Source organism: Rattus norvegicus, chromosome 14 (genome assembly GCF_021556685.1).
Source record: "Rattus norvegicus strain SHRSP/BbbUtx chromosome 14, alternate assembly SHRSP_T2T, whole genome shotgun sequence".
NCBI classification, from domain to species: domain Eukaryota; kingdom Metazoa; phylum Chordata; class Mammalia; order Rodentia; family Muridae; genus Rattus; species Rattus norvegicus.
Genome location: NC_141547.1, coordinates 77,863,193 through 77,888,800, shown reverse-complemented (window position 1 = coordinate 77,888,800; position 25,608 = coordinate 77,863,193). Strand labels below are relative to the sequence as shown.

Below are 25,608 nucleotides of genomic sequence, written 5' to 3'. Positions count from 1 at the left end.
TCTGTTTATTTAAGAGTCTTTCTCTCAGGCATCCCTCAGATCTTAAGACTAGCTTCTCTGACTCTGGTCATCTTCTCTCCCCTGATGGGTTGTTTGCCCCCTGCTGGACGTTCCTGGCATCGCAGCAGTGGGTTTACTCCTTTGGTTGACACTTAACACCTGTTTGTTGACAAAAGAGACTTTTTGCCTAGAAGATGCCTTAAGATGATCTGGCCTATATTTTCCTTTTATCAAGAAAGAAGCAGGTGTGGAGATCCTGGGAAGCAGCCATGATCACGATGAGCATCATGGCCGTGAGGAGCCCTCTGATGTTCCCCGAGCCAAACGCTGATCTATTGGAATCAGCAAGTGTCAGGGTTCTTTGAACCAATAACACAGATTTATTTAAATGTGTTTATTAGACTGGTTTGCACAAGATGGTCTAGACCAACAATTCTCAGCTTTCCTAATGCTGTGACCCTTTTATACAGCTCCTCACTGTTGTGGTGACCCCGGCCATGAAATTACTACAGTCACTATTTTATCACAGTAATTTTACTACCGTTATGAATCATAATATAAATATCTGCTATGCCGAATATCTGATATATGACCCCTTTGAAAGGACTTTTCAACTCCCAAAGTGATTGAGACCTCCAGGTTGAGAACCACTAGTTCTCGCAACAGCCATCTTCCCCCAGGGGAGGCTGAAGAACACAGGCTTCTCCACTCACCAGGCCGTGTGCCTCAGAAATCCAAAAGTGGCTCCGGAGTGTAGAGGATTCCTGGAGTCTCTCCTCAGCCCATCTTGGAAGCTGGGCTCCTGTGTCATTGGAGAGTGAAGATGGCATCTGCCACTGGTGGACCAGTGGCAACGGGGTGGGTGAACTTCCAAACAGAGTAGATGAACTAACACACCATCGAAAAGGCGGAAAGTGAAGCTTCCCCCCTCAGATCAGCCACACATTCAGTGTGAGTGGATCTTCACACTTCAAATGATGGAGGAAAATCCCTCAGGGCTGTGCCCAGCAGCTTGTCCCCTAGTTGACTGCAGTTCTAGCCAAGTTGACAACTAAGATATCACAATGAGGCTGCATTAGAACATGTGACATATGATTGACACTTCCTACCGTCAATCTGGACGTCACTCATTGATTGGAGGCCAAGAGTCTTTGCTGTCACTGTTGCCCCTCTAGGTCATGGGGACAAGGGACAGAGAGCCACCATCCTGCCTGCTTCCTGAAAATGGAGGCCAAGCAAGAGATTTAAAACTTGCTGCAACCTTTTCCAGGAGAGTCGTGTGTGTCCCCCTTTCCCATGTTTGGGGGAATCGGTGGGCATGGAAAGACACCATGTATGCTTCCCCATTTCCTGCATTTGGTGGGTAGGGGACATGGAAAGTCATTGTGTGTGGCCCAGTTTCCTGTGGCAGGGTTATTGTGTGGCTACTGGACGTCCTGAGATCTCTCTGCACCAAGCCTCTGCACATACACACGAAAGCTGAACAATTACAGCTTCCAGCCCTCGAAGCCTATAGATACTTTCATTACATAATTGAAACCAAACTTTCCAAACAAGCTTTATTGTGTCTTTGAAACGCAGTATTGAATTCCCATCTTTTCAAGTCTTCCTTGAAAGGCCTTTTTTGTGCAGTATCGCTCCTCATAAATGCTATGAAGAATCTCTCAAAGGCAAGGCTGCAGCGAGTGTGTGATTAAAGGGGTGGGCATGGTGAGCCAAAGGCGGGACTGGGGGAGTTAGTGCGTTCAGCGGGTGGAGGCAGTCATGACAGAGATACTTCTCTTTCTTTCTGCCTAGACATCTGCAGCTTAGGTTGTTTGTGTCCTAGCGACTCCATTGACTGTGGTTAGTGGTGGCATTTGGCGGTGTCATTTCTGAGGACACTTAGGGATGATGACTTGAGGCTGGGTCTAATTCTCTAATAACCTCAGTCTTGGTTCTTGTCTCCTTAGAGAGTTTCTGTCACCCTGGTAGAGGGGTCCCACTGGTGCCAGTTTTTCAAACAGGCCATCCAGGGCCACTGTTGGCTCTTTTTTTTTTGCTCACATCCACTCTGTCATTCAGTCCTCCATCCATTTAATGTCGTCTAGATGGTCTTCTACCCTGAGCCCTTTTCTGCACATAGTAGTACTGGCAGCTCAGATATCCTGAGATGGCTCAGAAGTTAAGAGCACTGGCTGCACCCCGGTGGACCTAGGTTCAAATCCCAGTATCCACGTGGTAGCTCACAACTGGAGACTTGATATCTTCACACAAACATACATGCAGTGCACATGAAATAGAAATAAATTAAGTTAATCCACCTCCCCCCCAAAAAACCCCCCAGAGGTTCTGACTAATGGTAAGGCGCTTCAGGTCTTGTAATGTGGCTGCTACGTGTGTATGTGTGCATATGTGTGTATGCATATGTATGTGTGTGTACATGAGAGTATGTATACATATGTATATATGTACATGTGTGCATGTGCTTGTGTATGTGTGCATATGTGTATGCATATGTGCATATGTGTATGCATATATGTGTGCATATGTATACATGTGTGTTCATATGCATGTGTGTACATATGCATGTATGTGTACACATAATAACAGAATAGGAAATCTCCTGACATTGATATTATGTGAATCAAGTATTGTGCACCTATTACTACTACATAGTTTCCGAACAGTCTCATCACTCCCAGAGTTTGAAATTCTGTACCAAGTAGCAGTCACTCTCATTTCTTCTCTCCCAGTCTCTGGCAGCCATTTCCCTGCCTTTGGTCTCTGTGGTTTGTGGACTCTGGGTCTTTCTCAGCACCTGTATTTTGCCTCTGTTTTATGGTACCTGGGGCTCCTCACCTGACTGGGGAGCCAGGTGGATGTGGCATGACGGTCTCAGATTCCCTTCTTTCCTGCAGGTTCTGCCTAACCATGGTCTCCACACAGCAGGCTTCATCGCAGCCTTCCTCATCTCCTTCCTCCTGACCTTGGCAGCCCTGTTCTTCCTGGCTCGGGGTCGGTGTCTGCAGGGAAGCATGCTGTTGAGATGCCGGGTGAGTCTCCCTCCCAGGGATGCTCTGCTTGGCAGCAGTGTGAGGTGAACACTCATCCCTTAGCCTGATGCGTCTCAATTCTGGACCACGTCAGACTCCGCTGGTGATCTAAGGACGGGCGCTACCCTTGCTTTTCCTGGGACACAAACTTATCATTAACTCTGGGGCTGGTGACGCATCTCAATGGTAGAGCAATTGCCTAGCCTGTGCCGGGACAATCCATAGCATTGCCAGTAAATAAGCAGATTCATTCATTCATTCATTCATTCATTTATTCATTCAGCAAAAGCTTCTAGGATTATTTCTTTAAATACTACTCTTAACATACAATTGTATGAATTTATCAGGCAGAGTGTGATAACTTGACACGTGTGTGCAGTGTGTAATGTGCTGTTAGGCATGGCATACCCATCACCTCAGGTATTCATCATTTTTCCGTGTGAGGAAATGTACACGCTCTCTTCAGCTAGTGTGAACTCTGCAGCACCTTCTTGGCTACCAGGCTGCTCCCCTGTGTCACAGAACTGCCCAGCATTTTCCTCCTTCCTACCCCAACTTGGCTACCACTGGGCAGCATCTTCATATCCTCCCCTGTTCCCTCCCCACACCTGCTAACCATCACTTTATGCTCATCCTCTAAGGGTTCATCCTTTTAGATTCCACATGTGCTGGAGAGCAGCACTGGGCTTGTTTGAGATGTAATATCCTCCAGGTCCACCCACATTTTGACAATGTAGTAGTTTGAATGACAGTGACCCTCACAGCCTCAGATATTGAATGCTTGGTCTCCAGTTCATGGAACGGAGGAGGTAGGAAAGCTGCCAGCTACTGTTCCAGCACCATGCTAAACTGCTTCCCACCATGATGATTATGGACTAAACCCTCTCAAACTGTAAGCTGGCCCCTAATTAAATGCCTTCTTTTAAAGAGTTGCCTTGGCCACAAGGTCTTTTCAAGCAACAGAACAGTAACTATGAGACAAGATGATGTCATTTCATGGCTAGATAATATTCCACTGTGTGTTTGTTTGTGATGAACACTTAAGTCGATTTTATATCTCACCGAAGGATGATTTATGTGTGGCCAGGTGTAAGAACCTTACATTTTAGCACTCCCTCTGTAGGGTGGCTTTTTTCTATCCCCAATTCAAGCCCTGCTTTCTGCCACCTGCTGAGGAGCCTCACTGTTCTGAGGTGAAGCCAAACTCCTTGGTCTGGCTTGTGGGTCCCTCATGACCTGACTTGTACCTCATTTCTACCGGTCCCTCACCTCACCCTCTGGGTGTGTCACACAGTGACTGGCTTTCCTGAGGGAGCTGAGCTCTTCCTGCTCACTCTCACGGGCTCCTAATCCCTCCTTAATCTTCCCTCTTGTGACTCTTTCCTCTGCTTTAAACATTAACCAAGCATCTTCTTGTCCCAGGAATCATTGTGAGTACTTCTTGGAAGAGTGGGTCTCTCTCAGGGTCCTCTGCTTGCTTTGAGAGATTCCACTCGGGATCTGGTAGACCTAAGCTGTTGCAGCTTCTGATCTTCATTTCCCCAGGAGTATATCCTGAGGCATTCTATCCCAGGAAATAACACAGTCAGGGTATAGCAGGAGGACAGGATCACGTACCAGGTGTGTCCTTGAATGCTGTCAAGGACACTTGGGGCCAACCTGCCTGAGGTGCTGGAGATAGGGCAGAATCAGATTCTGAGCCAATCCTCCTGAAAGCTGTGTCTGTGTTAGTTCCATCTCACAGGCCTGTGCGTACCTCAGGAAGCAGCCAGCAAGATCCTGTCAAGGAGGCCACTTACGCGTTTTCCTCTGTGTGGAGGATGATAACGAAGGACTTAAAAAGTTATTTCTCTGTGCAGGGATGGTTCAACATATGGAAATCTGTCAATGTAATCCACCATATAAACAAACTGAAAGGAAAAAAAACCATAATCATCTCATTAGATGCTGAAAAAGCCTTTGACAAAATCCCTTCATAATAAAAACCTTAGAAAGATCAGGAATACAAGGGACATGCCTAAATATAAAAAAAGCAATGTATAGCAGGGCCGATAGCTAACATAAAATTAAATGGAGAGAAACTCAAACCAATTCCATTAAAATCAGGAATATGACATGGGTGTCCACTCTCTCCATATCTAATCAATACAGCACTTGATATCCTAGCTGGAGCCATAAGATAAAGGAGATAAAGATGATACAAATTAGAAAGGAAGAAGTGTTGCTATTTAGATGATAAGATATAGTTTGCAACTCTAAAAATCCTACCGGGGAACTCCTACAGCTGATACACATCTTAAGCGAGGTGGCTGGATACAAGATTAACTAAAAGAAAAAAATCAGTAGTCCTTCTCTATACAGATGATACATGGGCTGAGAAAGAAATCAGGGAAACAACATAATAGCCCTTCATAACAGCCACAAATAATATAAAATATCTTGGGGCAACTCTAATCAAGCAAGTGAAAGACTTGTATGATAAAAAAAAAACTTCAAGTTTTTAAAGAAGGAAATTGAAGAAGATATCAGAAGATGGAAAGATCTACAAATGCTTATAAATCAGAAGGATTAACAGAATAAAAATGGCCTTTCTACCAAAAGCAAACCATAGAATCAAGGCAATCTCCATCAAAATTCCCACACAATACTTTACAGACCTTGAAAGAACAATACTCAACTTTATATGGAAAAACAAAACACAAAAAAACCCAGAATAACCCAAGCAATCCTGTATAATAAAAGGACTTCTAGACGTATCACCATCTCTGATTTCAAGACGTACTACAGAGCTGTGGTAATAAAAACCACGTGGTATTAACATAAAAACGGAGAGAGTTTTCCAGGAAATTGAATCAAAGACCCAGATGTAACTCCACACACCTTTGGACATCTGATTTTTGATAAAGAGGGCAGAAATATACAATGAAAAAAAGAAAGCATCTTTAACAAATGCTGGTGGTCTAACTGGATGTCTGCATGTAGAAGAATGCAAACAGATCCGTATCTATCACACTGCACAAAATTCCAAGTAGATCAAAGATCTCAACGTAAAACCAGATACATTGAACCTAATAGAAAAGAAAGTGGGGAACAGCCTTGAACTCCTTGGCACAGGAGACAACTTCCTGAACAGAACATCAATAGCTCAGGCACTAAGATCAACAATAAGTGGGAAACCGAGAAGCTTCTGTAAAAGCAAAGGACACCATCAATAGGAACAAACAGCAGTTGGCAGAATGGGAAAATATTTTCACCAACTCCACATCTGATAGAGGGCTGTAGCCAAAATATAGACGGAACTCAAGAAACTAGACCTTAACAAACTAAATAGTCCAATTATAAAATAGGGTACGGATCTAGACACAGAGTTCTGAACAGCGGAATCTCAAATGGCTGAGAAACACTTAAAGAAATGTTCAACCGTCTTAGTCATCAGTGAAATGAAAATCAAAACGACTTTGAGATTCCCTCTTACACATGCCAGAATGATTAAGATCAAAAACTCAAGTGACGGCTCATGCTGGCAAGGATGTGGAGCGAGGGGACCATTCCTCTGTTGCTGGTGGGAGTACAGACTTGTACTTTGGAAGTCAATATGGTGGTTTCTAGGAAAGTTGGGAGTTGACCTACCTCAAGACCCAGTTATGCCACTCCTAGGGCATGTACCCAAAGGAGCCTTCATCCTATTGCAAGGACACTTGCTTAACTATGTTTACAACAGCTTTGCTCATAATAGCCAGAAACTGAGAACAACCTAGATGTGCCTCAAATGAAGCGTGGATACAGAAAGTGTGGTTCATCTACACAATGGAGTACTTACTACTCAGCTTTAAAAACAATGACATCATGAAGTTTGCAGGCAAATGGAGGGAAGTAGAAAAAAAATCTTGCTGAGTGAGATCATCAAGACCCAGAAAGGCAAACATGGATGCACTCACTTTGAGTGGCTATTAGCTGTTAAGTAAATCATAATCATATTACAATCCACAGACCCAGAGAGGCTAAGTAACAAGGAGGGCTTAAGGGTGGGAGGACACATGGATCTCACTGGGAAGGAAAATAGAATAAATTTTGCAGGTGGGACTGGGGGCAGGTGGGGTTGGGAACAGAAGGGGTCATGTGGTGGAGGAGGGAGAAAATACTGGGAAAAAAGACTGGCATTGGGGAGCATTTTGGGGCGAGTTGGAAACCTAGTGCAATGGAAACTCCATGGAATCCTCAAGAGTAACCATAGCAAAGACTCCCAATAATGGGGGACATGGAGCCAGAACTGGTCATCTGGTGTAACCAGGCCTCAAGTGGAGGGACTGAGACACCAACCCAGCCACAAAACCTACCTACAGTTTGTCCTGCTTTCAGAGTGTTCTGGAACCTGAGCCTAGCAGAATCGTCATCAAAGAGACCAGAGAGACTTTATCTGGCAACTGATGGGAGCAGATACTGCGAGCCACAGCTAACAGTGTGTAGATCTCGGGCATCCTGCAGAGGAGGGGGTAGAAGGAGGAACCAGCAAGGTCAGGGGGCACCATGAGAACATGGCCCACAGAGTAAACTGACTGGGACACACTGGGGGCTTGCAAGATCAGGGAGCCTGTAGGGGTCTGCCCTCGGTCGTCTGCATATATGGTATGGCTGAGTAGTGTGGTTTTCTTGTGGGGATCCTAACAGTGGGAGTGGGAGCTGTCCTGGACTCTTTTGCCTACTTGTGGGACCCTTTTTCTCCTGCGTTTCCTTGTCCAGCTGTGAAGTGACTGTATGTGCCTGGCCTTATTGTAGCTTTTTTTTTTTTTTTTTTTGTGGTGTTTGGTTGATGTCCCTGGGAGGCTTGTTCTTTTCTGAGGGGAGTGGATTTGGGGGAGAACATAGGTAGGGAGAAGAGACTGGGGTGAGGAAGGGTAAACTGCGACCAGGATGTAATATATGAGAAGAGTATAAAGCAAAACGAAAATTATTTCCCTGTCATTTTAAATGTATGTATTTTATTAATCCTTCAGGGAATTTCACATAATGTGTTTTGATCATATTCATTCTCCTAATCCTCCCCTAACTCTTCCCAAGTCCATCCCCAATTTTAAAAATAATCTAAAGATTTAGGTTTGAGCTTCCCATAAACTCCTAAAGGTGAAGCCATTTACTGGAGAAGAGTCAACCTAACAGTGTCATACCCATAAAGAAAACTGTCTCTGTCTTCCCAAGAAGCCGTCAACTATCAATGGTTCCTTAGTTAGGGCTGAGGGCTCATGACCCTTCATGGTGTGATGTTGACTGGCTTGATCTTGTACAGGCCTTGTACAAGCAACCACAGGTGCCATAAAACTATGAGTGCTGCCATCCTGTCAAGTCCAGAAGACTCTCTTTCACCCTCATCCTCCTTGATATCTCTCTCTCTCTCTCTCTCTCTCTCTCTCTCTCTCTCTCTTTCTCTCTCTCTCTCTTTCTCTCTCTCTCTCCTTTTCCCTTCCCCTCACCTCCCCTCCCTCTTCCTTCCCTTCCTCTTCCTCCCCTCCTGTTCCTTCTCCCCTCCCCCCTCACTCTCTCTGTGGTGTGTATGTCTTCTCCTCAGGTGCCTCCCACCTTGTTTTTTGAGGCAGGGTCTCTCATTTACCCAGAATTCACCAGTTAGGCTAGGCTGGCTGGTTGTGTGCCTTGGGGATCTGCCTGTCTCTGCCTCAGTGCCCAGCTTTCTAAAAATGCAGGTTTTAAGGCTCAAATGGGAGGATCTCACATTTGTGTGGCAAGCACTTTCCTGACTGAGCTATACCCCTCTCCTTCCCACCTCAGTAGCAGAGTACTTATGGTTATGTCTCTGCATATCTTTGCTTGGTTTACCCAGCACACTTGTGTGCTGCTGTTGAAATCAGCATCCTTTTTATTTGCTGAGAAGTGGATGCTCTGATCAGGATAGGGGCTGGTCTGAGGTAAGAGGAGGCCAGCTTCTCCGACTGTACACACAACCCTGCCTTCTCTCCCAGCACACAGTGTTCTCTAGTAACCCAACCCAGCTGTCTCTCCACCTCTACAGGTTCAGCATCCTGAGAACAAGCTGGAGCCCTCACCCTTCACCTCTGCTAATGGTGTGAGCCAGGACCTTTCCCTCAATGACCAACTGGTTGCCATCCTGACTTCTGAGGAGCCTGGGAGCATGCTTCAAGCCCTAGAAGAGTAAGGGTCTCCAGTCATATCTGCTCTCAGGAAGTGATGGGTTGGGGACAGAAGCATGGAGTGTTTTTGGTGGGTTACTTGGTCATCCATTCATCACTTGGTGATCAGAATGGAAATGTTGCTAGGCATTGATTCTATTGGGCCAGCTGGATGCAGAAGGATGCATTTTTGGTGCCCTGGAAATGCTCCCTGGAGGGGGTGACATCATCACTTGTGCTTGATGCTGTAGTAGAAGCTTCCAAGGGAAGTGAGAGGAAATACTTTAGGCAGAAGGAAGAAAGGGAGGTATAAGGACGGGAAGGCTCAAGGGATATTGTGAAATCTTAACAGAAGAGTGTGCTGGGCGTTTGTTTACTGACTACAGAAAACAGGGAAGAAATGGCTGTTTGAACAAGAGGCCAGCCCAGGTGCCCACCTTGGTTTGCTGGGTGAAACTCTTTTGTGTTGATAATGACCCACACTGTGCTGTCCCCATCCTGCCAAACCCTGGATGAGAAGGGCATAGACTAACTCACAGGCCTGCAGAAACAACTTGGGGTGGAGTGTTGTCTTCTACTTATGTAAGGACTTGAAGGTTAGTTTCCCTTCCAGGGGTGTTGCTAGCAGTTCAGTTGTGATTCCTCCTTGGACAAAAGCTGTACTGAGTCTGACTCATGGTACTTTTTAAGCTCCTTGTCCTTGGCAGCGAGGACTGTGCCCTCCTTGGGGGATGCTCCTCCTTGTTCAGTATCTCCGTGAGCAGCCAGGCCTGGAGCCTTGGGTGCATAGGATGAGTGAAATTTCAGGGTGGTATGCGCGGTTTAGGAAATTAGGCTTTGGACAGCTGTTTACCAGCCCCTCTTCATGTTTGCCCAGTTCTCTGATTGGAATGCCAACGGTGGCAATTAAAATTTGCCACCCTGTCTTAGGAAGGCAGAAATGGGTGGGCAGCTGGGATGCAACTCCTGCCGAGACCCAAAACACCCTCTCATATGTTGTGATGTGAGCACAAGCAATTCCAAAGGGTTTCCTAGCGGTCCCCTCCTCCCCAGTATGAAAATGAAGTCGGGTGGAACGGTCTGACTTGGGTAACTGACAGCTGGGCGTTTAATTTACACACACAGGACTCTGCGTGCTCCCAACCCGGTGAAGTAGTCCTCTTAAGCAGGAGCGTGTCCACCCTCTGCCTCTGCTTCTGACTCAAAGTGTGAAGGGTTTAAGGAGCCCCACCCCCTCCATTCCCACCACAGGGAACTCCACGGTCTTATAGCTTGATTATTTTGACGCCAGAGTATTGACATTATTAGTTACTCTCGGACTCCAGCGCCTTCTTTTAGTTTCTTCTTGATTGCTGATCTTATTTTGTCCGAAGAGCATTTCACATTGATCAGCAAGCACAGACTTTGAACACTCAGGGCAGGAGTGAAATTCATCCCTCCTCCTCTTAGCGCCTCCCCTCCTCCCCCAGCTCGGTCTTTAAAAATGACTTTATTATCATGGGTGTTCTGCCTGTGTGTATGTCTGAGCAGAATGTCTGTGTCTGGTGCCCACAGAGGCCAGAAGAAGATGTTGGATCCCATGGGACTGGAGTTACAGAAGGGTATGCTCTACTATGCTGGTACTGGGGACCGAACACAGGTCCTCTAGAAGAGCAGCTAGTGGCTTTAACCCCTGAGCCATCTCTCCACCTCCCCAGCCCAGTTCAGTCTTAAAATTTATTGACTGAACTGTGTTTCAGCCTCAGTGGTTGGACACTGGTTTGGGTACCTAGTCAGTCAGTCAGTCTCTCTGTCTGCCTACCTACCTATCTGCCCTCCCTCCCTCCCTCCTTCCCTCCCTCCCTCCCTCCTTCCCTCCCTCCCTCCCTCCTTCCCTCCCTCCCTCTCTCCTTCCCTTCTCCTCCACTTGCCAGTTACCTTTTATCTTCTAGTGTTGACCTCCACTAAGGTTTCGGAGCTCCCACAAAGGAAATGTCAGGGGCTTAGTTTGCATGGAAATCAGTCTCTCCTGGGCTCCTTACTAAAAATAGCCTTTTCTCTAGCAAGTCATTTATCCTGCCTGCAGTTCTCACTGAAGGTTTAGCTGGGATTCTCACCCTGCAAGCGGGCAGCTTGATTGTTGCCACATATCCAAGACTAGCTGGCACTGTGCCCTTTTCCGCTGCTGGCTTACTCCTGACGGAGCATGCCCTGGGCTTGCTTGCGTGTTCAACTCTGCTGTTTCTTCACAGGCTGCCTCTCACAAAGAGGACTTGGAGATCTGCTTTTATCCTTTAGTTTTTATCAAGTTCCCTGACTGGGGTCACAGTGGACTAGGGCTTGGTCCCAGTGCATGCTGGGACCTGCTGTGAGGAAGGAGAAACTGGGTAGCTTGGCTGATCACAGAAGGTTCTAGAAACAGGGTGTGTGTGCTTCCAGTAGTTTAGTACCACCAAGACTAAAAACCTGGTCACACCAAGCATCTGGCATCTTATGAAATTCTCACTTCCCCTCAGTTTTCAGACCAGTGAGCTGCCTGCCATACAGACAGGCCCCAGTGGTTTGCCTGAGGCCGTGTGGGTGGTAATGAACTTGCACCCAGTCGAGAGCGCTTTCAGATCCACTGTGCTGCAATTAGAAGTACTGAGCGCAGATGCTGCTGAGACAGCACAAGGCTGTGTTTCTTTCTCTGGTAGTTTCCTTACTGGCGGCTCTGAGCGTTCTCTGCGGCTCCTTCCTATGCCGTCTGAGGGTTGTCTTGCACGAGGCAGATGTGTAGGGAGTATTTGTTGTGCTTGAGTTGTAAATACACATATTGAGTAGGGTTTTTTGTTTGTTTGTTAACCATATGGTTCATTTGTTGTTTTGCAATACCCATCTTTTCGTTCTTTCAAGTATTCTGCAAAGCAATGCCTATGGTCCTCTGTGAAAGCCCACAGCCTAGGAAGAATGGAACCATTTGCTGGATCTTTGGGTCATTTAATGCTTGGGGTTGCTTCTTCCTGCTTAGAACACTTCTAAAAAATAATTCATTGACAAGGTTTTAGAAGATCCTGGCTGTGGTCCCATTAGATGCTCAGCACAGTGGTGGACACTGCCTGGATACTGGGTTTTGTCTCTACTGTGTACACGAGCAGAATACAAATGCCTTGGAGTGGGGACTCAAGTTTCCTTCTCCTTCTTATCCTCCTCTTCTCAGAGACTGGGTCTCATGTAGCCCAAGCTAGCCTCAGAACTTGCCCTGTGACCAAAAATGAGCTTAAACTGTTGATCGTCCTGCTTCCATAGCCTCAATGCAGGGACTGCAGAAATGCAGCATTGTGCCTGGCCTGGGGATTCTTCCCAGAGAAGATCCATTAACTGGACGATGGTGGCAGCACCTATTAGATGTGAGATGGGGTGTGGGTATCCAAGAGTCAGAAAGAGTAGGCTAAAGTAGCAGCTGCATGGGCACAGTGGGTTGATGAGTCAAACAAAGCTAGGGAAATGTACCTCTGCAGCCATAGCTCCTCCATCTTGTGTACCAAATTATTCCTCTTCATAGCATCCCTGGCTGCTAGAAGTGACTACATATATAGGAGGGGAGAGGGAGAGGTAGGGGAGAGGGAGAGGGAGAGAGAGAGGGAGGGGAGAGGGGGGAGGGGGAGAGGGAGAGGGAGACTGAGAAACAGGAGACTGAGAGACAGAGAGACAGAGACAGAGACAGGCAGAGAGACAGAGATAGAGGCACACAGAAAGACAGAGACACAGAGAGAGATAGAGAGAGACAGAGACAGCAGAGACAGATAGACTGAGAGAGAGACAGCAGAGACAGACTGAGAGAGAGACAGCAGAGACAGACTGAGAGAGAGACAGCAGAGACAGATAGAGACAGAGAGAGAGAGACAGACAGACAGACAGACAGATAGACACAGAGAGATATCATTGCATTCTGTCTTACCTACCTAAGCAGGAAGTTCTTTGAAGGCAAAGTTTTTCTGCTCTGCTCGTGGAGTCCCCCCCTCCCCTGCCCGAGCGATTATGTCCTCTTACAGAGTAGTCCAGTGCCTGGAGAGAGAGTATAACCTGGCCTCTCTGCATGGAAATACTTGGTGAACGAGGGTCCAGGAAGAAAGATGCTAAGAGACAGAGATAGAGACAGAGAGAGACAGACAAGTATATGTGTGATATTTGGCCTTTACATGGAATCGTGTAGGATGCCTTCCATTGAAATTGGTTCTGGTGAGGAAAACTTTCTCTTTGCTAATATTGAGCTGTTTTGTGGGTCTATGGTTATACTAGCCAACCTGAAGATACCAGAATTATTCTAAAAGAGGCTGTGGCTGCATAGACTTCCTTCTGAATTACTGTTCCCCATGTTGCTTATGAGTCTCCCTCACCCCCATTCAGAAAACCAATTGCTTCCTTGTGTATCAACTGGATCCTAACTTTATCCTGATAACTTGCCTCACTATTTGGTGAGAATGACTGATATTTTTTTATAAGAACCAAAAGGGAAAGAAGGCATGAATACCATTCTCATTTTTATCACTAGTAATCAATGATCGTATTAATCATAATTGGTTCTTGGAAATTCTAAACAATGGTGTTTCTTAGGCATTACTGTGGGTGCACCAGTTCAAGGAGAGATACAGGAGTTCCAGCATAGAACCCTGTTCCGTGTGATCCCAAATATCTGTCTTCTTGATGTCATGAAGGATTTCCTGGGGGTCAAGGAGAAACGTAAATTTCATTGTCCTGTAAGTGATTACAAGTGAAGGAGGTGTATTCCTTCACCAGTGGACCTGACGCTATATTTGAAGGAGGAATTTTTTTCTATTTGTGTTTTTTCGAAGCCATTGAGCAATTAACAATGAGAGTTAATGTCATTTAGCTTAGAAATTTAACTGGTTTGAAGGGACTCTTTTTCTGTGTCCTGTAGCCTTGGTGTGTCTACAGTTTCTCTTGTTGCCACTGCTGACAGTCTACATAAAGCCCTTGGCAGTGAAGTGGCTGTAACCATTTTTAAGCTGGTATGTGTGTCAAACTATCTGCTCTATCCCCTCCAAGGAGGGAATTATGAGCATTTAGGCCAACATGCTAGGAAATTGCGCTGTGAAATTGTCATCTCTTTGATAAAAATTTGAACAGCAACCTAAGGTCATTCCCATCACACAGATGGGAAAACCAAGTCCGTTTCTGAGCTCCTCTGGTTATTAAGTGGTCCTCCAGGCAGCTATGAAAAAGAACAAGATTGTGCAGGTTGTACAGGGCGCCATAATTTCTGAATGTGTGATGGTTGCAGCCACCCGGCGTGGTGTCTGCGAGTTTGCTGTTCCCTTGTCACAGATCCCTGAAGGCTCGGCAGCTCATGCCTGAGAATCTTAGGATTCTGGAGATCAGAGTCTGATGGGTCTCTCCAGGCAAAAGTCAAGTTTCGCAGCTTCTACAAGCAGCCTCACTCCGTGCTCCTCCCTTTCTAGGTCCTCAGAGCGGTCAATCATCATACGCCCATTCTCCCCTTCCTCATGCTGCCTCCTCTGATCCTGATTCCTTTTCTGCCTCTCTCTTCCACGTTGAAACCGTCCTTACTGATGTGTGGATGCCAAAGCCAGCGGCTGAGCTCCATCTGCAGCCTCAGGTCCTTTTATTCATGTGTTCAGGACTGAAGATGCGGGGGAGGAACCATTATTCTTTCGGTCCCACAGGCTTCCTTAAGGGTGTGAAGTCTGTTTTGTCTGTCTCGGAGTAGAACTCAGCTTTACTTTCAGAACTTGTGGGATTCTGGCTGGCGCATTTAGCATTTAACTGCTGCACACACCTCTTTCGGGCATCGCCTGTCACTCTTTCTGGATCCAGCAGCTTTCCTTGCAGTTAAGCACTTGCTGCGACCACAAAAGAAGCAAATGCATGGAGTGTCTTTTAAAATGAGACCGATAGGGGTTGGGTTCAGAGTTAATAGCACTGACTTCTCTTCTAGAGGAATATCCTTTATTGAAGTGCATTTAACTCACAGTAATAGTTTACTACAGCTATTCTGGTAAAAAAAAATATGTAGGTTAGCTGCCAGGTACCCATTTTCTCTTTATGCATATCAAATAGATCTCCTTGATACTTATAGATGTGCATTGAAGGGTTTTCAGATAAGATAGCATATCTTATAGCATTTGCTTTCAGTGCTCAATACACATGACAAAAAAAAATAGACTTAAAGGGACTGGTGAAAGGTGACAAAATTCAAGCAGAATGAGATGGACCATGATGTGTTGTTCTCTACCTTCTAATGCTTAGGATTTTCTGTGGTGGCTTTCTTTACTACCTTCGAATTATCACATCCCCATCGAGGGATAGACGATGTCTGCTATCGCAGAGCACAGCTAGTGGGAGGGTCTTTGTGCGTTGCTGAGCTGTACTTCTGGAATCCATTTGGGCAGATGTTCAGAAAGGCTTAAACATTGTGCTTTTATTCTACAGTGTAAAGGAAGAAAGATGGAGTTTGGTTCGTGGGCTGAGGGAATAGCAAGAATATGAGGCTGCGTGCTCACATCTGGAGGCCTGAGGAATCAGAGGCCAGACAGAAAGCAGGGCTGTCATCCTCATGGCTTGTACTCAGCATCCCACTTCTTCCAGGCAGGCTGTACCTACTGTGGTTCCATAACCACCCCCAAACAGTGCCACCAACTGATGACCAAGGGTTAAACAAAGGAACCTGTGGGAAACAGTCTTCCTTCAAATCATGAAAGAGTAAAAGGAAGAGAAAAGTGGGAAGAGAGGGAGGGGAAAGAGAGAAAACGCTTTTCCTATAGATACCTTAAAGCCTAGCCGTCTCAAGGAGCCTCTTGCTCTCCCATGCGCCATGTAATGGAGTCCACTTGACCTCTATTTCTCAGGTTGGAGATCGCAACCCTGAATCAGGCAGATGCGGATCTGGAGGCTTGTCGAAACCAGATTAGTAAGGACATCATTGCCCTTCTGATGAAGAATCTGATCAGTGGTGGTCACCTCTCTCTGCAAACAGAAAGGAAGATGGCTGCTGCTTTTAAAAAGCAGTTTCTGCTGCTGGAAAACGAAATCCAGGAGGAGTATGAGCGGAAGATGTTGGCACTCACGGCAGAGTGTGACCTAGAAGTGAGGAAGAAGACAGAAAACCAGTACCAGAGGGAGATGGTGGCCATGGAGGAAGCAGAAGAGGTGTTAAAGCGAGTTAGTGAGAGGGTAAGTCAACCCTGAAATTTTGTATGTGCCTCATTTCTCCTCAAGGTCTCATCAGTTATCAGTGCCTCAAACCATCCACCCATCCATCCACCTGCCCATCTGTCCATCTATCCATCCATCCATCCATCCATCCATCCATCCACCCATCCATCCACCTGCCCATCTGTCTGTCCATCCATCCATCCATCCATCCATCCATCCATCCATCCATCCACCCACCCATCCATCCACCTGCCCATCTGTCCGTCCATCCATCCATCCATCCATCCATGCATCTACCCACCCAGGCAAGCCTGGACAGTTGTGTTACTTTTCCTGTGGAGACCTGAACAAATGTCTACTCCCCTCAAACAGGGCACCAATGGTAAAAAAAAAAAAAAAAAAAAAAAAAAAAAAGGATTCCATTGGAGTCTAGCTTAGTGAACCAGTTTGTTGAAGTTATTATGGGTGCTCAGAAGCAACTATATGGTGATTAAAAGCCCACAGCAGCATGAGCGATGACTCCCAGTATCACACCTTGTTCCAACTTGCAGGCAGTTCCATAGAAGAGTCTTCTCTCCCAAATGACTGTTGCTGCTTATATAACTTTGGGGAGGAGCCTTGTGAGTTTCAGTTACTCCCTGAGCTTAGCTGGTTTTGTTTACTTCTTGAGTCTTATGAGCCCCTCTCCTTCCTCTAGGAGGGAATTTTAATTTGGAAGACATCGTTACACAATTATCTTGATTCTGCATATGATGCCCTTGTATCCTAAGTCCTTCGAGCACCCCTCAGAGTATGTGGGATGAGTGGTAGAAGAGAAAAATAGTCAAGGTACCAGTGGCCAACCTGAGAGAAGCGGTCTGCCAGGTACAGTCAAGCTAGTCTATATTATCTTCCCAGTAAGAGAGATGGCTGTCCAGACCATGTGACCTATGCTCACACATGTCTGAACACCTGTGTCCTCTAGGCCCAGCAGTCTAGAGAGTGCCTGACTGCTGCCTTAGATTCCACCTGCCATGAACACAGGCTATCTTCCGCCCCTGAAGTGAATAAAATGCTCTCAGTTGGTGGCTAAGGCTCCCTCAGTCTTCAGCACAGACACTGCTACAGTAAAGGGCTCCACCTGTTCCCTTGCTCCAGGGTCCGCCTTGCCTCAGTGCTATAGTGGTTAGGGTGGGGCTTGTGACCTGTGTAGATGCTATACTAGCTCCCTGTGGATGCTAGAACAAGGTGCATCTGATGTCTGAGAGAAAGACAGACAGACAGAGAGAGAGAGAGACAGAGAGAGAGAGAGAGAGAGAGAGAGAGAGAGAGAGAGAGAGAGAGAATTTGTTCCTTTGTGGTTCTGGACTCTGGAAATATAACTCAGAGTGTCAGCAGGGTCCAGGAACCTCTGGAGTGTTTAGGGAGGGCCTTCTTTGGTGGACAGCTTTGCTGGTGGCTCTACGTGTTCCTCGGGCTGTAGCTAAGTCACTTCACCCCTGCTCTATCCTCTCACGGCGTCTTCCTGGAACCCTGCCACCTCTTCCCTATCTCCTGTAAGGACACTTGTCATTTGATTCAGGACCTGGGATGCACTTATGAGATCCTTAACTTGATTCGACCTTCAAAGACCCTTGGGAGTTATGGGGTCAGGATTTAGACATGTTCCTGTATTTTGGGAGTGAATGCTACTCTGTGCACTCCAGCCTCACTGCTCACCCCCGTTCTTTAATGCTTTGTCTATCAGTGTGGTTCAGCCATATCTCCCAGAGCCAGGCCCTCAGGGAGAGTGTGTCTAACACACTGTGTACTGATCCGATCCCAGTATCATCTCACCAGAATTTTTTCTGAGTTTTGGTTTTCAATTTTCCCTATAAAAATAGCATTAGCCAGCCTGTACTACAAAGTAATATGGCTTTCAGAGCATGTCTGATGCCGAAAGGCTCCAGCTCTTCTAGGATTGTTTTTTTTTTTGAGGGTGGGGGTGGGTTTCATCCTGCTTTTCCAGAAGGCTGAGCCTCCCTTGGTCCTCTCCACCTTTTGAACAATAGAGATGGCACTTTCTCATCTGTTTGCCTCAGAAGGCTGTGTGTGAAGTAAGTTAGTGTAAAGTAAGTTAATAATACATGGTAGGACCTCTCAGTCCAGATGGAAGAGGTTGGGCTCTGGACTCTGAGGCACAGCAAGAGCAAGGGAGACAGTTTGGTGTCTGTTGCCCAGCACAAAGGCACAGGGAGGAGATGATCTACCCACCATTGCATAGCCAAGTGGTCTTGGGCAACCTTGACAGACCGTGCATCTCTAAAAGCCAGAGGACTTGTGTGTTTTCACCTTAAGTAGATGATTCGTGTTGGAAGAGGTAGCCGTGTGGACCTGGTTCAACATTGTGTGGCAAATACTCACGCTGAAATGTCACAAGGCGGCCCATCAATATGTCCCACGTTTCTGTTTTCAAGAGTCAGTTAAAAGCTCAATATAAATGAAAAGATAATAGCGAGAGCTTCAGTCAGTGCCTGTGTCAACCCTGCATGGGTGCTGGCAATCAACCCTGCATGGGTGCTGGCAATCAACCCTGCATGGGTGCTGGCGTGTCAACCCTGCATGGGTGCTGGCGTGTCAACCCTGCATGGGTGCTGGCGTGTCAACCCTGCATGGGTGCTGGCATGTTAGCTTTGCCTTAGCTACTTTCCTATTGTGGTGATAAGAGGCCCTGGCAAAAAGCAAAGAAAGAAAGAAATGGTTTGTTTTGGCTGACAGTCCGAGAGATAGACTCCATCATAGCAGGGAAGGTATGGCTGCATGAGATTGGGGGTAGCTCGATAGTGAGAAGGCAGAGCAATCACACCTTCTCCACACACGAGAGAACAGGAAGTGGAGCCAGAACCTAAAAGCCCACCCCAGTGACCTGCCTCCTCCAGCAAGGCTCTACCTAAGGTTACATCACCTTTCCAGACAGCACCACTAGCTGGGGACCAAGTCAGCCTCTAGGGAGATTTCATCCTTAGACCCCTTCAGCACCCTTCCTGTTGCTGTCATAAAGTACTCTGACAAAGTCGCTTAGGGGAAGAGGTTTATTTCAGCTCACAGTTCCAGGTTACTTACAGTTCATCATGACTGGGAAGTTGAGGCAGCAGACACTTGAAGCAGTCAATCAAGAACACAGAGAGACGAACACAAACATGTTAGTGCTCAGCACTTTCTCTCCGCTCTGGCACAGTTGAAGATCCAAGCCTAAGGAATGGTGCTGCCCACTCTTGGCATGGACCGTTCCACACTAATTGATGTAAACACATCAAGCCCCCACAGACACGCCCACAGACCAACCTGTTCAAGGCATCCTTCATTGAAGCTCTTCCCAGGTGACTCTAGATGGTGTCAAGTTGAGGCTTGACATTATAGTTTAATGTCATCTTTTGGGAAACTTCGGATACAAAACATAAAATAATTGCATTTAAAGGTGGGGAAACTGAGGCCCAGGAAAGCAGAACCTCACAGCTCAGCTTCCCTAGTCCTGACCTCCCTTCTCCTCTTCCTCATCTGATATAAACAGTACCCAAACTGTGGTAGCAGACCATTGGAAATGCTATGGACACCAACAGAGTGGTTGTGTGGTGCAGCACAGCAAGGGCAGTCCCTCTTCTGTACCTAGGCACCATTGACTATTTGACGACCTGTATCCTGCCTGGGTCCACAGAGGCTTCCAAGCTCCCTCTTAAGCTTCTGAAAGAAAACGATTCCTTCTGTGTAAGAACCTGACATTACACCTCTGATTGACGTATTTTTATAAAACAGTTTTACAGGCTGCCTGTCTTGCTGAGTGGAGTACAAGGAACGTAACTGAGGAAATCTTAACCTTACATTTTGGATGGCGTAGAGTGAACTGGAGCACTGGTGCAGCTCTGGGACAGCTCAAAGCCAGCCTGCTATTGGCTGAAGCACCCTGCTGGCCACGCCTCCTCTCCATGAAAAGGCTCTTTCATTGGACAGTTCAGTAGGGGTTTGGCTTTGGGGTAGGGAGGTGAGGGAACCTCTAATGCTTGCTTTTTACAGATGCACATTTACTGACAGTATTTAAAATAGAAAACCTTATATTAAATAGGTGGATTTCTCTAGCTTATGCCTGTAATCCCAGCTTTGGGGAGATAGAGTAGGAGGCTCAGTTCAGAGATGTCCTCAGCTATTTGTAAGGTCATAGCCAGGCCAGGCTATGTAAGACCCTCCCTCTCAAAACAAAACAAGGGCTTGGAGAGACAGCTTAGCAGTTGAGAGCGCTGACTGCTCTTCCAAAGGACCTGGGCTCGATTCCCAGCACCACGTGGCAGCTCATAAGAGGAGATATGATGCCCTCTTCTGATCTCCTAGGTCTCAGCCATGCGTGCGGTGCTACCAGGCACACGTGTGGTTCCAGGTGGTACAGGTGAGATCACGCACATGCTCACCTGTCCTGCCGTTCTTCTGCTACTGTAGAGTGCTGCCTTCTCTGTGTGTGGTTTCAGAACCTAGCCCTTAAATGGCTGCTTATGTGGAACTTAGGGAAAGGGCCTGAACTTCTGAGCCTATGGATCTGACCTTGTAAAAGGGAAGGTGTCCATATTTTCTGGCTGTGCAAAATGCCGCTCGGGTCCAGGCACTTAAAACAGCCGTATCTCCCCACTTCTTGAGCAAGAGTCCAGAAAGCTCAGCTGGGTCCTGTACTCAAGATGCCTCAAGTTTGCAACCTTTGCTCCTTTGGACCTCAGGGTCCAAAACTCTTCATGCAGTGGGCATAATTCACTTTGGTGTGTGTAGGACTATGGATTTGCCACAGTCACTGTTGGCTTCATGGCCAGCAGGAAACAGACTGTCTCTCTTTTCAGTGAGTACTTATTCCTCTCCTCCTTAAGGGGTCTCATGTGATGTAGCCATACCCACCCATGATGGGGTCTTCTGTCAACCCCTATTTACTCACAGTTAATAAAAGAGGGATCTAATTACGTCAAGACAACAGGGCAGGGTAGGGAATCAGCAGGTAAAGTGCCTGCTGTGCCAGTGTGAGGACATGAGTTTGGATTCCCAGCACCCATGTAGAAGCAGGCATGGTGACACACTTGTAACGTCTGGGAGAATAGAGACAGATCTCTAGGGCTCCCTGGTGAGCCAGCCTAGCGGAAGCAGTGAGCTCCAGTTCAGGAGAGACCCTGTCTCAGTAAGTGAGATGGAGGGGGAAAGAGGAGTAGACTGGCTGTTGACATCTGGCCTCCAGGCCAGGGTCGGGGTGAGGTGTATGCTGCCATGGAAAGTCATCTCAGACATATCCCATCATGCTCTAGTTTATACCCTCACACATGGAAGTGTCACCTGACGTATCCACCGGGGACCTTTGATCCTATCTACCCATGAAGGTAGGAATAGGTGTCCTGCTAATAGGATGCAGCCCCCCACTCCTCAGATCTTAACACAGGCAGCCAAGTACCGTTTCTCAGGATCTCTTTCTCGCCCCACTGAGAAGCAGAGGCTTGATTGCTGGCAATTTTTTCTCCTCGTTGGCACTGGGAGTGAAAGGGATAAGAGTTACCTTGTGAGTCTAACTGTGCCATCCGTTGACATGTCGGAGATTTCCATTTTCTGCAGACGCTGTTCAAGCAATTTGATTTGCAAATTGGCGCATGCCCGCCCACTGTGAACTTTCTGTTTTACAGCTGTTCTGGCAGAAAATTCAGATAACAAGGAAGGATGGGCTGGAACAGCATCTTTCCAGGACTCAGCAGCTGTCAGCTTGTGTGTGTGTGTGTGTGTGTGTGTGTGTGTGTGTGTGTGCGTGCACGCGCATGTGTGCACATGTGCTATGTTATATGTCTGTGTATCATGTATACACACACTTGTCTGCCTTTAGATGTACTGCTGTGTGTGCACACACATGTATGTATACAGTGAAGATATGTATATCAGTGCAGCATGCACATGGACAATATATATATTGCACATGGTTCATATGTGGTTATATGTACACATGCACTGCCTATACATGGCATGTGTATGCAATACAGTGTGTGTGTGTGTGTGTGTGTGTGTGTGTGCAGTTCATTGTTTTGAGTGTGCTGTGTGTCCTTTGCATATGTGTATTATCTGTGTGCATATATGCATTCGTGGGCATGTGTGTGTGTTCACGTTCAGTTTGTCTGCCTCTCACAGGTTTCTCTTCTCTCCACAGTCTGCTGCAGAGTGCAGCAGCCTTTTGCGGACCCTCCATGGGCTGGAGCAGGAGGACCTGCAGAGGTCCCTCACTCTGCAGCAAGCAGAGGACTTTGCCCAAGCACACAGGCAGCTGGCTGTTTTCCAGAGAAACGAATTACACAGCATCGTCTATACCCAGATACAGAGTGCTGTTGCCAAAGGAGAACTGAGGCCCGAGGTGGCTAAAATGCTGCTGCAAGACTATTCTAAAACACAGGTAACGTCTGCATTCAGGCTTTCTCCAGCACAGAGGTGCTTTCTAAAGCCCTGGTGATTTATTCCCCCCTAGAGCATAGTCCTGTCTTCCTTCTGCGCTGGGCACTGGTGAGCTTGTTAGCCCTTCTTCCTCCTGGTAAAGGAGTCATTTTCTCATATGGAGGGCAGAAGGTGGCTCGGAGTGCAAGCCATGGGTTCAAGCTGACTTAGACTGGATTCTGGTTCTTCCTATATCAATCAGCTGTGGGTCCTGGGACAGTGGAGGTTTAATGAACTGATCTTCGGTAGTCATTGCATAAAATGTCACACACACACACACACACACACACACACACTGACACAACACACACACATGCACACACATACACTGACACAATACACATACACATGCACGCACACACATACACAACACACATGTATACACACATGTATACACACACAGACACAATACATGCACACATGCACACACACACTGACACAATACACACACACACACACACACACACACACACAGTAGTACCAACACCACTAGATCCTGGATGATGCCCCTACACATGCATGTGTACACCAGTTGATATATATCTAGGATTTAGGGTCTATGTCTAGATGGGCCAATAAACGGAAGTGTAAAGATTGTTCGTGTAGACTGAGCCAGTTCTAGTCCTCTGAGCATTGTAGTATTGTGGGAAATTTCCTGACTTTGAATGATGTAGATCAACAGAGGAGCAAACTGTAGGCTGTAGGACTCAGTCTTCATCTTTTAAGCCTTGGTACTCAAGGCTGAGAATGACCTGCCAACCTTTAGCATTTGGGGTCCTTGCAGAAACTGAGCAGATCTGATATGGGATAGGAGGGAAGAAGTCATCACCTCGACCTGTTAGGAAGCCTCTGTCATGCTCAGAAGATGCTCAGAGAGAACACACCACCTCTCCACCTGGAACTAGGTTTTGCCCACCAACCACTGTGATAGTAGCTGCTCAGGTAGATGTCTGGACCCCACAGTATCACAAACTTAGGAATAGTTCTTGAGTGCACTTCACTCCCAGGAGGCACTGAGGCCTATTACCAGACACTGGGAAAGAGCACAGGACATTGTTTTAAAGAGTGCCCTGCCCCACCCACTGGCATTAGTATTCTGTACTCTCTGCACGGTTTGGGTGTGGGAGCTGGCTGTGGAGTTCCTGATGGCTGGGGGATCTGGCTCCATTAGATCTAGAAACCAATGGAGTGTTGTTACGATAATCCTGGCCTGGGAATCTGGTGCCTGGAAGGCCCAGGGGAAAGCCAGCTTGGCTTCATACTCCTGACTGTTCAGTGTCTTGCCAGATAGTACTGACCTCCATGTTGGAAGATGAACAGGTCATAGATTGTGCAAGGGGACTGTCCAGCCATCAGGGGTCTGAATGTCCAGTGTCTCCACAGAGAGAGGCAGCATTGCCTGCTGGGATGGCCACTGTTGCAGATGCTGGGTTTGGAGGACAGCTCTCCAGGGCTGGAGCCTGGAACCTAGACTCACATTTCTGGCTTCAGATCCCTGCTTCTGTACTTCGAGCAGCATGATGGGAACTAGATTTACTCATCTGTGCTTAGCCATTCCCAGCAGTGCGATGTGTCCTGTGGACTTGGTCTTCTTATCTGTAGATTGGGAATAATGATTCTCTTCTTCAATTAAAATGGGGGAGGTGGAGGCTCAGAGTACTCTTACCCAGAGATATCCCAGAGAACACACAGACTTGAGCCAGCAAGTGTTACTGTGACTCCCTTCTGCTGTTCTTTGCACCTGCCCTGCTCGTTTTGTCTCCTTAGCCACTATGGGGCTGGCTAGGTAGGTGATTCACCCCAGAACATCAACACTTGTCCCACAGTGTAAAGCTATGTGACATCCCCAGCTGGGCTGGGAATGGTGGATGTAAGAAGGTGACCGATGGCCTAGATATCACAGATGGTCCTGTTTGGTGGTGCAGACATGTTGCAGTGGGAGTGATGCTTGCATTTGGTCTCTAGGACACTTCTCAGAGCACTCATGTTCTCCTATCTCCTCCTCATAGCCTTTGTTACAGCATGGAGATTCAAGGTGTTCACCCAATGATGGTCTGCCAACTGTCTTCCAAAATGAAAAGTCACTTATGTCCACAGAGACATTTCTTAGCATTCTAATAAGGCATGCATCTTATTTTGCAAACCAGGAGAGTATAGAAGAGCTGATGGACTTCTTCCAGGCCACCAAGCGATACCATCTCAGCAAGAGGTTTGGCCACAGAGAGTACCTGGTCCAGAGACTGCAGGCCATGGAGACCCGCGTGCAAGGGCTGCTGAGCACTGCAGCTACCCAGCTAACAAGTCTCATTCATAAACATGAGAGGTAAGAGCGTGTAGCCTCATGAGGGACACAGAAACACTGTCCCCTTTTTCCTGCCCAATACCAAAGGAAGGCTGACCTGCTCCCAAGGCTAGTCTCTGCCTTCAGCCTTGGCCAAATGCTATCATCTGGTTGATCGTGAGGTTCATTTGTTATAGAATTCCCTCTCAGTAGACTTTAAAAACATACATGGTAGTTAAGACAACTGTGATGGAATGATGGCCCCACCCCACCTAATGTCCCCAACACTTAGCTTCTGCCAGCTCTGCCTCATGGCTTCATGCTCCTATCTTGGATTGTTTGGAAAAGCAAATTCTAAACCATGTTTTCTGGATAAATCTATGAAGAAGGATGACATTGGATGAGCAGACTAGGGACCGTGCAGGGTAGGGTGAGTCATAAAGCGAGGGCTTCAAGCAGCTCCTCCCTTGCCTCTTGTCACAGTCCCTACCCAGCCATGCTTTGAGACAGCCTCCTTGTAAACAGTGAGATGCGCTATTTATGTCTGAAC

At 47.0% G+C, this 25,608-nt stretch overlaps 1 protein-coding gene across 3 annotated transcripts in view; it reads left to right on the top strand.

The window, feature by feature from the left end:
• Positions 1–25,608, top strand: part of Evc2 (EvC ciliary complex subunit 2) — an 87,977-nt gene that overhangs the window by 16,156 nt on the left and 46,213 nt on the right. For 2 of the 3 annotated variants that reach the window (XM_087582549.1, NM_001106012.1), the window contains 5 exon segments: positions 2,901–3,035; positions 9,058–9,197; positions 16,024–16,348; positions 22,500–22,739; positions 24,925–25,100. In XM_087582549.1, coding sequence (XP_087438675.1) covers positions 2,901–3,035; positions 9,058–9,197; positions 16,024–16,348; positions 22,500–22,739; positions 24,925–25,100 — 1,016 coding nt within the window. 3 annotated transcript variants of the gene reach the window in all.